General features: G+C 40.8%; 1 protein-coding gene across 1 annotated transcript; it reads right to left on the bottom strand.

Moving 5' to 3' along the window:
* Positions 1-359: 359 nt before the first annotated feature.
* Positions 360-15,950, bottom strand: top1b (DNA topoisomerase Ib). Its single transcript, XM_085259664.1, has 21 exons — positions 15,772-15,950; positions 15,434-15,458; positions 13,317-13,413; positions 12,634-12,766; positions 12,284-12,339; positions 11,298-11,402; positions 11,124-11,214; positions 10,935-11,020; positions 10,699-10,814; positions 10,491-10,612; positions 10,283-10,405; positions 10,021-10,208; positions 8,980-9,124; positions 8,734-8,877; positions 7,513-7,698; positions 6,889-6,957; positions 6,653-6,767; positions 4,832-4,959; positions 4,573-4,667; positions 4,180-4,329; positions 360-1,575 (listed from the first exon to the last, which is right to left on the bottom strand). The coding sequence occupies exons 1-21, from the start codon at positions 15,802-15,804 to the stop codon at positions 1,473-1,475; spliced, it is 2,310 nt and encodes a 769-aa protein (XP_085115790.1). The 5' UTR covers positions 15,805-15,950; the 3' UTR covers positions 360-1,472.
* Positions 15,951-17,282: the final 1,332 nt, after the last annotated feature.

Genomic DNA, 17,282 nt, shown 5'->3' on the forward strand with positions numbered 1-17,282 from the left:
TGCACTTAATTTGTAGTCAATCATGGCACTTCCGGTTTGACCCTGCTGTTCTGACTGCAAATAACGGCACAACGAGCAGTTGAAGCGGAATGGTATCGGCCTCTTAAAGACCCAGACCTTTCCTGAACACAGAGCTTACTGTCTCCTAAACATAGCCTTAAATAAACTTTTATTTTTTTTTAGTTATTTTTTCCATTATAATTGTACATTTTAAAACATAAGTTGTTGACTGATTCCTGTTGATTCCCTCCACATCAGGAATCAGACTATGATTACACAGACATGTGTAATCAGACAATGAGCTTATTTTTAATGCCCACTTGAAAACTAATCAAAGCTGGCAACAAAAAGACGAAAAAGACAAGTCTGATGTTTTATTCTGAAACCTACAAAGCTCAAAACAAGCATTCAACTAACCAGGATTGCGATTGTGTGGTACAAGATCATATAGCAAGAAATATTAATGACAAAAGTTAGAATATCCATTCACATTTGCAAATGAATTCAAAGACACGTTCTGCTTTATCAGAGCAATACAAAAACAGCACGTTACAATGACAGACTTTTGAGATCTTATTTGGCAAAAATCCACCCCCCTTTTGTCAGGAGGAGCTATCCTGTATTTATTTTTTATTTTTTTTAGCTCTGGCATACAGTACATACACTGCCTTTCAGCTGCTTCAAGTAACCAAGATCCATATTACACAGAGTTCATCGTAAAACTGAGGAAACGAACACGCAAAAGTTGCATTTGAGCAATGAAAAGCCTTCTGTTATAATGCTTACAGCACACATTTTAAAAAATACTGAATCAGTCACTAAAAGAACAAAACAAAAAACAGACAAAAGTATATGTACATCCCTGAAAGAAACAGCAAACTCAGAGAGGTGATGGAAAAAAGGACGACATTCTGTGCGCTAATAGTTGTGCGAGCATAGTGCTGGGGGTTTTCTGATCTTCACACTGTCACCAGTCTGTCATTTCATTTCATCTTTCACACTAAAATTACACAAATGAAAAGTCATCACATCACCTCTCTCTCGTGTTGCGTCTCACAGTCTCCCATACAAACATTTGTTTAATTCATTATTCTATGACAATATAGATTTATTTCTCAATAAATCTGATGGCTTACAAATTTCAATACATTTGATCTCACAAAAGATAATACTAATGCGTCCGTCGCTGCTGGGTCACAGGCAGATAGCTGCAGCTACATACGCAATACTGTAGTTTTGTAAGAGAGAGATGCCCTTCGGCAGCTTGGTCAAATGGTTAAGGAGTTATTTTCCTATACATAGCTAATCCTTATGTACAGCACAATTATTCACCTGCGATCGGCTCTCGAGCAGAGGCTTACCTTCCTCCTTCACTGCCCTGCAGCAGCAACACAGTGGAAACATTTTGACATCTCCTGCAAACCATTTTCATATCAAAGGCATGGGTATAAAAGGTAAAACATTAAATAGGTTTAAAACTCATAGTCTTTATCGGCCATGTCGATCGCCCAGGCGAACTTCTCTCTCTGGGTTTTGTTGTAGATTTTCTCAATGGGAATACCGAACTTCTTGCACCTGGGATTGGAGGAAAGACAAGACAGAATGAAAAAAGAAATACTGTGTGAAATGCAACAGTGGCAGTTCGACAAATAGGTTGATAAAAGAGTGGTTTTGTTTCAGCTGATGGCTGCTGTCAGGTCTTGCGAGCTTCCGTTAACTGCAGTTTTCTTACGCTTCTGTATAATTACGGTTTCAGATCCCCTCGCTCTCTCTTTTGCTTTTTGAGTGTTTCATTTGACAAAAACAATAAAACACAATATGAACGATTTCAAGATTAAGAGATTTGACTTAATTTTTCATATATTCTCTACATATTGTTATAACTTGGCCACAAAAAGCATGCAGTGAAAGTCTGCTGTCACGTCAATACTAATACTGGATTTTATTTTTTGTTACAGTACTGGTAAATTTGCAGCAGTTTGTTGGATATCAGTAGGACATCACATCGTCTTTGGCTTGGAGACTGACTGGGCCGTTTGTCCTTGGTTTGCAGGCAATCTAAACAATGTGGCATGAAAGTGTCCATGTGACTCACTGAACAGGAAAGTCTAAGAAGAATATTAGAGAGCAAATCAGCTGCAAACAGAAAATTAGTTTCTGTTTTCTAAGAAAGGTTTTATGCACACATTCACAGAACACTGAACTACTGGTGATGGTAAAAAAATGATTCACTCTGGTTACACGGCCCTCGTGTAGGCTTCTTTTTCTACCACAAACTTATCAGTAGAAACACCTTATACCAACTGTCAAGCACGGTGGTGGAGGGGTGATGATTTGGGCTTGTTTTGACCTGGGAACTCAAGTATTCTTGAGGGAGATGTCAGGCCATCTGTCCAACAGCTAAAGCTCAGCACAAGTATGGGCAATCGCAATTCCAAGCACAGCAGCAAATCTACAAAAAATAAGAGTCGAGGTGTTGCAACAGGCCAGTCAAAGTCCAGACCTCGACCCGAATGAAATGTGGTAGGCCCTTAAGAGAGCTGTGCAGATGCCCACAAACCTCAATGAACTAAAGCAAAACTAAAGCTGTAAAGAAATGTGTGACAAAGTTTCTTCACAACAATGTGAACGAGTCTTACAGAGAACAATTACTTTAAGTTATTGCTGCTAAAAGCGGTTGTTGGGGTCGAGTTTTTGAAAGCTTTCTTTTTCACATCATTGTGATCTGAGACGTCTGGAACAAAGGTACTTAATTGACACACAAGATTTTACAAGCCTGCTGCCTGTGGCAGGACATAAAACATATTTATCCATCCTTTTTTAAATCTGTTTATTCAATTCAGGGTCGCAGGGAGGCTGGAGTCTATCCCGGCTGTGTTGGGGTGAAAGGTACACAGTGGACAGTTTGACAGTCAATCGTTATGCTCTCATATTATTTCTAATACATAAAAACAAACACACAGCTTCTGATTTTGTAGTTTTTACATAAAAAACAATTACGGTTTATAATTGAAGGTTAAACCTTAACATGTGGATCCAATACTCTAACAAACTAACAATCACACTTCACACAGCTTTATGTGACTGTTGAGGGCAAAGTTAAAAGCATAAAATGTGGCAAGAATGGAGTAGAAGAAGAATAAAGACAGAATGAAACACTTTTGATTAGACAGCTTTGACAAAGATTACTTAATAAATATTACGATGTATATTAAGTATTTATACTTCTTCTGCAGCACGGTACTGTTTATGTTATGGTCTCAAGGGTCTTGTGTATTATTTGGACCCTCAGTTAACATTAGTGAAAGTCAGTTTCTGTTTAATTGCTGCTGCTGCTTTTAATGTTTAAAGTTTTTGATCTTTGTGCTCAACTTCTGAGTCCTTGCTTCAGATTTATCATTTTGTTGACAGTTAATTTTGAAATTTGTAGATAAAGACTCAATAAAGACTTTCCTGGTTAAGTCATCCAAAAGCTAAAGCTGTTACTGAGATATAATAAAATGAGAGAAACCATGATTAACTAGCTAAAATTTTAATTTCCTAGCCGTTAAGCCAGTGTACCTTCACCATACCATTACTCACAAATACCATAGTTTACACCATGTTCCCATGCACCACCCTTTATTAGGATCCCCATCCCTTACGCCCTACAACCAAGAAAATCACGGAGGATTCCTGTATCCATTGTGCTTGAGGAGGAGGTTCTCCATAAATAGCTGTGGGGCATCGGTTAAGGAGGGCGGACCGCCATGTTCCCCCTCTCTATGGCCAAGTCCCTCCATTCACCCACAGACAGCACCTCATTGCCTTCCCACATGGAGGAAGGAGGGCTGTTTTGCGACGCTCCCTAGCTTTCAGAAACAAACCCCATTGTTCCTCACGCTCACACGCTTTTCTTCCTCTTATTTTCCTTTTGCAGCAGTTAGCTTTTTTGCTTGAGCTGCTCCTTTTCCTACAATGCAAAAGCATTTCCTGCCTTTCTGTCACCAAGGGTAGGTATGGACTGCACATACCCACCCACCCAGAGGCTGCCTGCCTATTTATCAGTAGGGGGGTTGCTCATAAAGTCATAGTATAAAACAACAAACAAACAAACAAAAAAAAAAAGATGCTCTGATTAAATAATAATTAACAGCTAATAAACGCAGATACAGAATGTCTTCTGTGCACAATAAATACCATGCCACAGAGATGCGTGGATCCAGGTAATTAAGCTTGGAGGTTCCCAGAGCAATTTGTTTGTTCTCCTCTCTGTCTGTGGCTTGCACCTGGAGTTTCATCAGCTGCTCCTCTATCCTCTGTACAGCTTTACGCTTCATCTCCACAGCCCTTACAAAGAAAAACAAACACAGGGCAGAGAGAAGGAAGAAGACAGATACACAAGATGCAAAGGAAAACAAAGACGGGGGTGTACGAAGGCGGGGAGACAGAGAGAGACGAGGAATTATAACGACAGACTTTAAATGCCCTGGATACCATTTAAACTTCGTTGCTGAGGAGCAAAGATGTTTAAGTAATTAAGTAATTGATCAAACTCTCTTGTACTCATTAGCGGTGCTAATGTTTTCTTACTTTTTGCTCTTGTCATCATGGGAAGCCTTGTGATCAGCTTTGGCAGCCTTCAGCTGCTTCCTGGCTGCTGATAGTTGATTTTGTTTCTCATCGATCTACAATCACAACAAATGCACACAGAGTGAAGTCTAAAAGCTGCACCACCAAAAGAGTGGATAGCTTTACCTTTAATGGGTACAAAAAAAAATGCCTGTTTACTGAGAACAAATTCTAATGGAGGAATAACAAAACCAGAAACAATCGTAACACAGACGTTTACCTTGTTCTGAAGATTTTGCATGGACTTCTCAAATGTTTTGGGCGGAGCTCTCTGGTGGTTGCAAAGAATGGCCACGGCCCGGTTGGCTCGGTTGTACGATAGGATCTTTGCTGGGATGCTGTCATCAGCTGTTGATCCAAAAACAACATAAGAGGAAAAGTTTAGAATGATTTAAATTTAAAATGACCCAAACTTTGCTGTGTAAAGGGTTTAGCCAATTTGCTAAATTGCTGCTAACCTGCTGTTACTATAATTCTATCACATAATGTAATAAAGTAGTTATTTTTGAATGGAAAGGCCCAAAAAGGCATTAAGTGTACAATGCTCATGTGAACAGTTATTATTAGTCATTCCTTCTTCCTTTTTCACCTTTCCTCTGCGCTGTTGCTCTCCCAGGTTTAATGAACAGACACGCGTATAATGACATCTGTCTGTACAGTACAAGTAGACTGGTATACAGCTTAAAAGTACAGGCTTAAAGTTACCTGTGTGAGAGGAGCAGGAGTCAGTACTTTTGTTTACATGGTGGAAACAATACTTTAATACCTGCACTGTCATGAATATAAACTCCAGAGTCCAGGTGTCACAAACAGTGACTGTAGAAAACAAAATCACTTCTACAGTCACTGGTCACAACACAGCACAGAAGCCACCAGTTACAGCTTCACATACACTCCCAGGTCACTTTATTATGCAAACTTGTTCAGCTGCTTGCAAATATCTAATAAGCCATGGCAGCAGCTCAGTACATTTAGGAATGCAGACACGGTCAAGTTCAAAGTGAGCGTCAGAACGAGAAAGAAAAGTGATTTAAATGTCTTTGAACCTGGCGTGCTGGTTGGTGCCGGCTGGTCTGAGTATCTGAGAAACAGCTGATTTGCTGGGATTTTCCCATACAACTATCTCTAATGGTACAGAGAACTGTATAAAAAAGAAAAAATATCCAGTGAGCAGCACTTCTCTAGGAAAAAATGCCTTGTTCATGTCAGAAATCAGAGAAGAATAATCTGAATGCTTCGAGCTGACAGGAAGGAAACAGTAAAAGTTAAAGAACCAATTGTTATACCCAAGGTATGCAGAAGAGCACCTCTAAAAGCACAACACATTTAACACTGAAGAAGACGGGCTACAGCAGCAGAAGATGACACCGGTGCCACATCAGTCAGCAAAGAACACGAACATGAGTCTACAATTTGCACGAGCTCACCCAAACTGCACAACAGAAGATTGGCTCATCTGATGAGATTTGAGTTCATTCTGTAGAGTCAGAATTTGATGTACATGAAAACACTGATTCATCCTGTCTTATAATAGTTCAGACTGCTGCTGCTGGTGTAATGTTGTGGGATATGCTTTCTTGGCAGACTTCGGGCCCCTTAATACCAGCTGAGCCTGCCTGAGTATTGTTGCTGAATCCATCTAACCCCGCTCCTGTCAGGATAAAACACCATGTCACAAAGCTCAGATCATCTCAGTCTGGTTTCTTGAACATAACAAGAAGTTCACTGTACTCAAACAACCTCCACAGTCACCAGATCTCAAACCAATAGAGAAACTTTGGAATGAGGTAGAATGGGAGATTTGAGTTATGGATGTGTGGCTGACAAATCTGCAACAACTGATGCCGTCATATGAATGTGGACCAAAATCTCTGAGGAATGTTTCCAGCACCTTGTTGAATCTATATCATGAAGAATTAAGGCAGTTGTGAAGGCCAAACCTGAGAGTAGCAAAGAGTACCTAATAAATTGAGACTAGCACTAACTTATTTAATGATGACAATGAGTTGCTATAAGACTACATGAAACCATTTTCACTCACAACAGGTCAGCTCCTTGAGCTGCTGTTGCAGGGTGATGGAGGCGTTATAGGTACGGAAAACTTTGGCTGTAAGTCCATCCATCAGCTCCTGTAGGTGCTTATTTAGAATAGATGTCTGCAGGAAACACAGAAAAGAAGAGGGAACAACAGTTAAGGAGGGCAGGTGAATCAGAATTATACAAAGTAGTTAAAGTAAACAGTTAACGTGAAGGCAGGTATTCTTGTGTGTTTCTCACATTCAGTCTGTCAAAGAGGTCGTCTTCAGGCTGTTTGTTTTCCAGGAACAACTGGAGGTTTTTAAAGACCTGACAGGAAACAAGAACGAAGATGTACTCAGCCTCAAATCAGTCACTTACATTTAACTCTTAAAACTGTGGCCATGGATGCACTGACACATTGTTACCAGCAGAGGGTGTGGGTTTATTTGTGCCCATGATGACAAGTGCAGGTGGTTTATAGACTGCAGGTTAGTGTGCTTTGTGTGAGTGCTTTTTAACTGGTACTTCAGAGGAAATGCAGCCAAATAGACAGGACCCAGACGTGCTGAAGAATTTGCAATTAAAAACGCGCGTGTGTGTGTGTGTGTGTGTGTGTGTGTGTGTGTGTGTGTGTGTGTGTGTGTGTGTGTGTGTGTGTCGTTTGTACACTCTGTTAATGGCAGGAAACAGACCACCCTGTGAGGCAGAGCTGACGGAAAACTATTTCTTTCTGATCACCTGCCTGTACAAACATCCTCCATAGATTAGAACATTTTTATCTCATCAACACTAAATTCCACATCTGTCATTACACAACCAATATCTGCCACAGCACCTCTTTCTTCCCTCATTAACTCCTCCCCTTCTCATTTCCTTCCTTACCCTCTTCTCCACGGGTATTTTGTTGTAGTAGCGGATGGAGTCTTTTCCTAAAAAGTCAAACTCCACAACGTACTCCTGGTCGTCCAGCTTGGGGTACAGTTTGATGTGTTCCACTCGCAGCGAGCAGCAGCCAACGGTGTCCGCCGTCTCGCCTTCCTCCTTTTCGTTACCTGCCCTCAGAGCCAGCTATGAGAAAAACACCAAACATCACAAACATAAGCAAAACTTCAGAGCAGAACATTTGGTCAGGATTTATGTAGGCCCTGTGATGAACTGCTGAGCTGTTAGAAATTAAAGGATACCACATTGTTTGATGGAAATTAACATTTTCAGCCTACAGAGGGCTGAATTTAAAGACATCCCAAAAACCACAAAGATGCTGGTCTTCTATGGCAAATGCCAATCAGGCTCCACAGTTTCATGCAGTGAGCACAGAGCCCAGCTCACCCTGCCCCTTGCACAAAGGAGCAGATACTGGTCCTACTGATGGGTTAAGGACTTTCTACGGTCAGCAAACCTTCTGGTAATGACACGTATTGATGTGCCATCCTGGAGGAGCTGGACTACCTGTGAAACCTCTGTAGGGTGCAGGTGTTGCCTCATGCTACCAGTAGTGACACTGACCCCAGCCAAAGAGGGAGGAAGAAGAGGGGAAGCCGTCTAAGATAAGATTTAATTGCTGGGATTTTTATAGATGGAGATGATATGACGTATGATAGGGAACTAGCCAAAGAAGCAATGTTGAAAAAGTGAAAAGTAGATTGAAGTTGGAAGGAAATTCATTCTAATTTGGTGGGGTTTATATCTCAAGCACAGACATCAGGACTGCCTCTGCACGTGGGCCCACGGCCCTGGATGTCTGGAGTGAGAGATGAGACGAGGAGTCAGCAATGGCCTTATGGTGGCCTGGAATATGTTCAGCTCGGAATAGGAACTGGTGAGTGACTGACAGCTGTGGAGGACAACACATTAAAGGGATGATGGACGGAAATGAGAACGTAGTGCTTGGAGGCATAGGGAATGCACGAGATGTGAAAATTCAGCTGAATTATCTACAATAGTTCACGTCACTTTACAGCGATTTCCCTTTTCAACCTACTACTTCCACTAGTTCTACTTCTACTACTTAAATCAAAGCTGCTGTACGTTCTTGTCTATAATCTACTTTATCTATTTTATCACTTGGTGCAGTCACCATAATTTTATTGTATTCTTATTTACCTTGTCTATGAAGTACAGCGCCACAGCTCTCTGTCTGATCCTCATCTCTTTTGACTTCCAGTCCTCTCTGTACTGAGCACGGATGCGATCCACACACTTCTTTAAACGCCGGGCAGTTTCATATTTCTGCCAGTCCTTCTCCCCCTGCACACACACACACACACACACACACACGTACGTCCCATCATTGGGAAAATGGTAGAAAAAAAAGGTTACTGGGGGAAAAGGCGGCGAAAGCGCGGGTACCTTGATCCTGGAGCTCGGGTTTAACATGATGTACTTGATGGAGCCCTGGATGTTCTCTGTCCAAGATGCTAACCAGGTTACTTTGTTGTCATGTCGAACCTCCTTCCATTTTGTCCCTGGGGGAGGTTTGGGGTGCTTGGAGTCCCTACATAAAAAGAGCCAGAGTTACCAAACAGGTGCAAAACATGCTGGCACATTTCCACTGATCTATGTTTGGAGCTGTTCCCACGGTGGAGCTTTGTGCTGATTTAAAAGCGTTCCTCAGAGGTACCAAAAATTAAATAACTGATCTTTTTTCTGCAGTGTAAACACCACAGCTATGAGACAATAGTGCAAAGAGAACATAAAATCCCACCTTCCAGTATGCGGGGGTGAACATGTCCTCCCTGGCTTGTGTTATTGTTTGCACGGATACAGTTTACACTGACAGGAAGACCACCTTTGACATGGTGCCAGAAGCGCATGTGTGTGTCAGTGATACATCTGCCATACTGTATATGCGACAGGCAGCACGTACAATCTTTTACCCAGTGTTTTTTCTTTGATGGCAACTGACCGCTACAATTTAGCTTTCCCATAAACTCTCCCACACATCCCGTCTCCAAAGCAAAAACAACATCATTTCCACAGTCTGTAAATAAATACGGTAATCACAAAATCAAAAGACAGAAGCACAGATTAACAGAAAACAAGGCAGACAGGTGGTAAAACAAGGTGATCGGTGTGGGGTAAATGCCTGTGACCTCCTGACCAAACACTTCATCAATACTCAAAGCCTCATCAGTTGCTGCTTATTATATCCTTTCACATGCACACATCCTCTTATTTTATCCCTTTAACAACAACAGTCTCATCATCTTTCACATGTCCTCACCTAAAATGGTTTTACAGGGCCACCTTGTGGTAAATCTCATAACCAAACACGATAACAACAACTTGTGTCCAGATTTTATGTTTCTGCTATGCTTCGCCTCTGAAACAGGAACGGTTAAAGATCAGGGCAGCTGAGGTGGCGATAACGGTGACAAAGAGATTTCCTACTTGCTACAGTTAATAATGATGTCTTCGGGTCTGATGCGCCGCTTCAGCATGCCCATCTTTGGATGGTCCCCCCGTCCTCGGAAAAGGCCCGGCGGCTCGATGCGGAAATTTCCGATCCTCTCCTTGTGGTTGTCCATGATGCAGAAACCATACTCCTGAAGGAGCCGTTCATTTTCCTCTTTGATTTTCTACAAGATGTATGAAGATATATTGAGAAATCCCAGAGTTCTCGAGGTTGGAAGAGTGCACCTAACTGCAATACCTGTTTCTCCTCTTTAGACATCTGTTTCCGAGCTTCTGACTGGGCCTTGAAGTACTCGCTCATCTCACTGAAGTCACATTTATTCAGGTCAGTAATCACAGACTTCTCCTCTGATGTCATTTCCTAAAATAAAACAGAAGACATGTGAAGCCCCATTTAAATACTTGGAAATTCACACTATCTGCAGAGCCATGTCCATTTTCCTCACCTTCCTCCAGTCTTTAAAGAAGTTCTTCCTAAAGATGTCCTTCGTGGTATACTCATGATCCAACATTTTGGCAAAAAATGTTGCAACCTCTTCAGCAGGAGCACTCAGCTTCATAGGCTTACCTACAAATACAGGAAATTACATTATTTTAATAAAAGATAATAATAAGTACACAAAAATAAGTTTTCTTTAATACAAACTGACTCACCACCATAGTAAAATTTAACTTTGCCTGGCAAGGGTTCGTATGGAGGCGCAAACACTGGACCTTTATGTTCCAGGAAGCGCCATTTGGAGCCGTCGGTATATCTTTCCTCCTCCCACCTAATCATGACAAACAACAACACAACACAACCGATGAGAGAGAAAAAACTGCACTTTATCTAAATAAGTGGTTTGTAATTTCCTGAGGAAAAGATCAATTTGTGTCTATAATTAACTCACCATTTCCACTTCTCTTCTTCTTCTTTTTTCACTTTCTTCCCGTCTGTTCCTTTTTTGTCTTTTATCTTCTTTTTGTGCTTTATACCCTAAAAAATGGATTCAATTAAATAGATCTACAAGGAGATACACAGCAGATGCCCCAACCCGGAAAATATTTTTGTCATTACAGTGTATTAACATGTAATAAACCTCATCTTCCTCGTCTTCGTCGTACTCATGTTTCCTCTTTTTGGCCTTTTTGTCGTGTTCCAACTTGACTTTTTTGGGCTTGTATTCATATCTGTAGAAAATTACACCACTACATGAACAACCAAAGCTGAACTGCAACTACAAGCGTATTGGATTCATTTGAATGACACCTACTCTTCATCATCATACTCTTGTCTGGAGCTCTTGTTGTGTTGGGGTGAGGGGTAGAAGCCATTGTCTTCCTCAGGTTCACTCTTAATGCCAGCAGGGCTCCTGTCTCTAATTGGCACGTCAAACGCATTGAACAGCATTTTAGTAAATGACAACAAAGCAATAACTGCTCTTTAGTATAATTATTTTAAAAGCAAATAACGGCTGATTCATGAGTACTTTTACTGCATGATAACTGCAAAGGTCTTTAGCCATCTGTCATTTCTTGTTATTTTGCTAGAAAAACAGGAAATGGGTGCAGTGATGGACTGAAACGTGCAGGCACAAATGACACTGCAGACTATAAGTCAGAAACAGAGTTTGTGCAATTCTAAAATGAAAGTCAATATTTGGTATGACCACATTTATAAAGTCTCTTAGGCAAGCCTGTAATTTCTTTAAATCTTCAGGAATCATTCTCCAGGCTTCTAGAAGGACATTCAAAGCTCTTCGTTGGATGTTGGCTAATCCATGACTGACCGTGTTTCTTTCTGCATTTTCTATTTTTTTTCTTTCAACTATATTAGTAGTGTGTTTTGGAATAAATAGCAAGCTGAAAAATAAAGGATTTGCCAGACACTTTTCAAATGATATTCCAGGTTCAATCAAAATCTGTCACGTTACTGTGTTCATAATTTTATCAATTTTGGCAAGTGCCATTTTTATGCTTGAATCATGCATACATCAGTGTTAAGTGTCTTAAAAAAACAAACAAAAAAAACATTCCTCTGAAAATGGTCAGGTACAAGGACTGGACTGAAAATAAGTAAAAACACAAAACAAAAACAAAAAATCAGCCAATGTTCAAAGTAAAACTTTGAAAAACCTTCGGATATAATGGAGAACTGTTGTTCAAGAGCATTTTACCGCTAGAAGTAATAGATAAAGAAATGAAATGTGCTTCAGGACTTGTGCAGAGTCTGTAGCTGCAACAAAGCGATCATGTTTACCTCACATATCCATTTTCCTTCTCCCTTTTAGGCTTCTCTAAATGAGATGATTGAATCTGAGAAATGAGAAAATATAGAAAACCATGTTAAAACGTATGCCACACCTTTGCCAACTTTAAAAACTAATTTTAAACTTTAGCATATAGTCAGAGTTAACTGAAAACCAGAGGGGCTCTGGTTGCTTGTCAGTGTTTGTTTCTAATGAGGCCAATCTCTCTGGAGGATTTTAGAAACGTTAAAAAAAACAGGACCAAAAACAATTTGTCACAAAAAATAACGACTCACAATCTTTACTCCAAACACATATAAAGCTTTTCATTTAAAAGCATACCGACGACCCATAAACAAACCTTCTCTTCTCTCCTCTTGTCTTTGTCCCTGTCTTTGTGTTTTTGTCTGTGTTTGTCTGAGCTGCTGTCGCTGTGCTTCAGTCGCTCTTTGTCTTTGTCTCTGTGTTTCTTCTCAGAGTGCTCCTTGTGCTCACTAGAACACAGAAGACACAAAAGGCAGAGATCAAGCGTAAAAGGTCAGACGAGGTCTGGATGTGCAGACACAGAAGATGCCATCACAAAAAAAACCAAAAAAAACAACCACCGGCAACGTACGCTTATCGTTTTTAATCACACAAAGACAGAGACGCGGGCTGTCAACAATAACGGACAAAGTAATGACAGCTACTTATGACACACAAAAAGAAACCATAACAAATCCACAATGGTTCCAAGATTGAAAGATTTCATTAAGAAACTTAATTTGACGTTGCTGTATTTATTTTAGTTAAATCAGCAGTCACTTATTGAGTCTTTCATATTACTGTGTTTGATACTGACAAAATGAAATTTGGATTTTGTCAGGATCCTCCTCATTTAAAATGTTCCCATAACACCGCAAAAGTGAATACATACCATTACAAAGACTTAACTCTGAAAACCGATTATTTCAAGAGAGTAAGGGAACAGCCAAACATAAAGGCAGGTGTGAATGATGTTTAGCAGATCACCAAATAACTGAGACAAAGAAACAGACATCTTACCTGTTGCTGTGCTTGAATTTCTCTCGCTCCTTGTCTTTTTTGTGATCTTTGTGTCTGTGTTCCTTGTCTTTGTGCTTGTCTTTATGTTTGTGTGTGTCTACAGTACAAGGGAGAAATCAACTTGTTGAGAAGCATTTAAAGATATCAGAACAAAAACTTTTTAAATGATTCTTTCACAATTAGCTGTTTGCAATTTGCATGATTTGTCAGGATGTGTCACCTCCAAGGCAACATTCACTTACCAACACTTTATTAGGTACACTTATTCAATTGCTTGTTAATGCAAATATCCAATCAGCCATTCACATGAAAGCATTTATTATGTATTCAGGCAGCATCAAAAAGGTGAGGAAAGGTGAAGTGATTTTTGATGTGGTGTGGTTGATGGTGCCAGATATCCCAGACATTTCAGAAACTGCTGATTTACTGGGATCTTCCCATACAACCATCTCTAGGTTTACAGAGAATGGTCCAAAAATATTTACAGAGAGCGGCAGTTATCTGGGAGAAATCGTCTTGTTGATGCCACAGATCAGAGTAGAATGGCCAAAGTGCCTATAGGAAAGGAACAGTAAGTCAAATAACCAATTGTTACAACCAAAATGTGCAGAAGAGCATCTCTCAGCAGCAGAAGACCACACTGGGTGCCACTCCTGTCAGCTAAGAACAGGCTAAAATTTGCACAGGCTCACCACAATCACCAGATCACAAGTCAAAAGAGCACACTATGGGATGCATGGCTGGATGGATATGCAACTTACAAATCTCCAGCATCTATGATGCCATCATGTCGACATGGGCCAAACTCTCTGAGGAACGTTTCCAGCACGTCGTTGAATCTATACCACTAGAAATTAAAGTAGCTCTGAAGGCAGGCCACAGCCTGCGCAAAGTGTACCTAATAAAGCGGCAGCTGAATGTACATGCCTTGGTAAAGCTGCAACAAATCTACTGAGAAGTGACATCTTAAGGACGAACTGTGCAACAAACGTCCATTCCCTTACTTCTGGTTCCAAATCTCGGAGAAACACTTTGTCAACAAACATGCAAACACACAAAACAAAAATCTCTTAATGCATGCAGAGATAATTGCAATGAGACAATAAGAGACACAAATCTCCAAAAGAAGAACTTGGCTGGTGAGGACTGGGGGGGGGCTAAGTATGTTTCATACCCACCCAGCAAAACATCATTCCTCCACGGGTATTTTCCACATAGATCAATTTTGTTTTCATACACTCCTGCTGCCAGCCAAACGACTAGCCCGTAATGATTCTGCATGTTCTCCTAATATTAAAATGCTTCCTGCTGAGTAAAATCCCCCCAAAGGTAGACCTGAAACAGTCTGATCATCACCTTGTGACTCTCTGTTGTCATGGCAGTTTAATAACCACATAATCAGCTTTTGTAATATATACCCCATTTTAATAAGAAACTAATTTCCCTCAGACAGCTTTGCTTTGCATCAAATAAAGCATTTAAACAAAAAAGGCTGCTCCCAACTTAAGTGTAATTTAAGTATAATTTGTGCCAAAAAAATAAAAAAAATGTGGATGTTTTTAATAATGCCGTGCAACTTTTTTCAGTGTGTGAGAGGGCTTGAAGTTTGGTGTGAGTATTCCTCGTTAACAGTGCAGATAAATATCTCTTAAGGAAGGATGGAGGCAGAGCACAGGTGGTGGTGAGATAGGGGCAGGGAGAGGCGATAAGCTCCCAGCTCTCGCCTCCATATCACGGCAGACAGTTGGCTCTGTGCTCGGCGCCCTGCCTGCTTCATACAGAAAAAGAAAATGGCGCAGAGACTAAGTCCTCAGCCCCAATTCGGCCACTTTCGGCTCCAAAATTCGCTGCGATTCCACGCACGTATCGCCAGTCTAAAGCATGCAAAATTTACACGACGCCAGGCCCTTTCGGAATACCCCGTCAGATTAAAAAAACGAGACTGGCAAGGGTGCATTTCAGACCCTCTTTTTGAACAATAGCCGCAAGAGAGTGGAGGAGAAGGGACTTAGTCTCTGGGACGCCATTTCTGTCCTTTAAAAAAACTAACAGTAGACAGATTCCAGCTGGAAATCGAGAGTCAGAATGAACAAGAAAATCCTCATTAGAGGTCCTACCGCTTCCTTTAGATCCGGAATTGACCTGAAAATTGTGAAAAAAATGTTTTTAATATTTCAATTTTAAAAACGCCGGTAAGCTCGCTTATTCAAGTTTCAATAGGAATATACGCTGAGCCTAGGAATGTGCGTATTTCTGCACAACAAAGACCCGAGAGAGCACAAAAATGTAAAAGTTTTCTCCTAAAATAAACAGAGCAGCCTAACTTGCAGCGACAGCTAACGTTAATTTGCGCTCATTTCATATCCTGATGGTTAATACTTGTGTTATGTCTGTTATTGCTGAGAGAATTGATCCAAAACTGTACAGAAGACACTAATTATCGGCCAAAAGCTACCTGGGAGTCTCCGCGTCCGTGGTCTCCGCTCATGGTCAAGTTGTTTTTGTTTGTTACGCAGGTAAAGTTAAGAGTAGACAGCTGTTAAAGGATGCAGCCGCACAGGATGCGAGGCTCGGGGAACCCTCACTGACAGCCTGGAATGGAGTCCCGATGTTTACCGACTGCGCATGCGCAACCCAACCTGGAAGAAGGCTGTGCATGGTCCTTACCTGAACCGCTATCATAACACCATTTTTACCGGGTTGGTGAGGACACTGGACATAAAAGATCGGAAAACTGGAAATTGTGTTGGAGCCCAAAGATTTTGAACTTTTAGCTGTTTCACAAGTTTTTACAGCTTTTCCTGTTGGGCTTCAATTTGATAAATATGTGTGTAAACTTACGGAAAAAAGTTATGTTAGCTCAGTGTGAACATTTGTTGTTATTTTATAGCATATTTCTATAGTACATATTGGAAAAACCAAACCAAAACAACAACAAAAAACCCCACACTTTGTTATGTTAAGTCCAAAATTGATGTCATGTCCAGTGGCCACATTGAAGTCTTTTGATCCTCGGGCCCCATGTTTGACATCTATGAACAAACATTGAAAATGTGACGTCATTCAGGGGTAAAAGCGCAAAGGATTCTGGGAACGAGTGGCAAGTGGTACTAGCGCACGCAGGCTTTCACATGAAAACAGTCACACAGCGATAAAAAGAAACACAAAAAATGGCAAGAATTTGTTGTATTATTAACTGCAATAGCCGGTCGCATGACAGCCACGGGAAGCCGACGGGTAAAGAGATCGGTTTTTATCGGATTACGTTGTGGAAGAGAAATTGTTTAACCCTTGTATGGTGTTCGGGTCTGTGAGACCCGTTTTCAGTTTTTTTCAAAAGAAAAATTAAACAATTAATTATTTTTTCAACCTGAAATTCATTGGCTTTGGCTTATTTTCTGTGAAGAACATAAATCTGGACTAATTTTCAATGACCTCATACTGTACCTCCCCCCACGCATTTACATTACATACAAGGTGTTCGGGTCCACTGGACCCAGGTCTAATAAAAGTGTTGAAAGTGCAGGTCCTGTGTTCCCACACTCTGTCCTCCTCCTTTCTGGTGCTGCTGATAGTGTTTTCTTCCCCTCCTGCTCCCGCACAAAGTTGCAACATTGTTGAAAATTCAACTATCAACACCGTCTGCTCTGACATTCCCACACATTTTACCCTCTTTCTTGAGGGATCCAAATTTTATTTTCTCATACCCTGTCCCACCTGCAAATTAGGGGCATAATACTATAAATAAGACTTTGCCAGTGTGGTTCTTTATCACAACTGATCAAGATGGCAAAAGATTATCTGCTGCGAGGGCCATCCAATTGATTTTGGAAAAGAGAGAGGCTTCGGATGATGATGTTGACAAAGAGGTTTCAGAATATTTCACATTTCTGAAAATTCAGAGTCTGACAGTGACTTTGAAGAAGAGGACGAGGTTGAGCACCATTTAGTAACAAAACGAAGACG

This window comes from Mchenga conophoros, linkage group LG20 (genome assembly GCF_057382185.1).
Source record: "Mchenga conophoros isolate Kocher_MC1m ecotype Shallow Benthic linkage group LG20, M_conophoros_male_GT1.1, whole genome shotgun sequence".
Classification (NCBI taxonomy): Eukaryota; Metazoa; Chordata; class Actinopteri; order Cichliformes; family Cichlidae; genus Mchenga; species Mchenga conophoros.

Excerpts from the sequence above, each read along its gene's own strand:
- top1b (XM_085259664.1), bottom strand. The coding sequence starts at position 15,804 with ATGAGCGGAGACCACGGACGCGGAGACTCCCAG. Across the intron at positions 12,767-13,316 it reads AAATTCAAGCACAGCAACAG|TGAGCACAAGGAGCACTCTG; the intron begins GTAAGATGTCTG and ends TCTGTGTTCTAG. Across the intron at positions 10,406-10,490 it reads TCTTTAAAGACTGGAGGAAG|GAAATGACATCAGAGGAGAA; the intron begins GTGAGGAAAATG and ends GTTTTATTTTAG.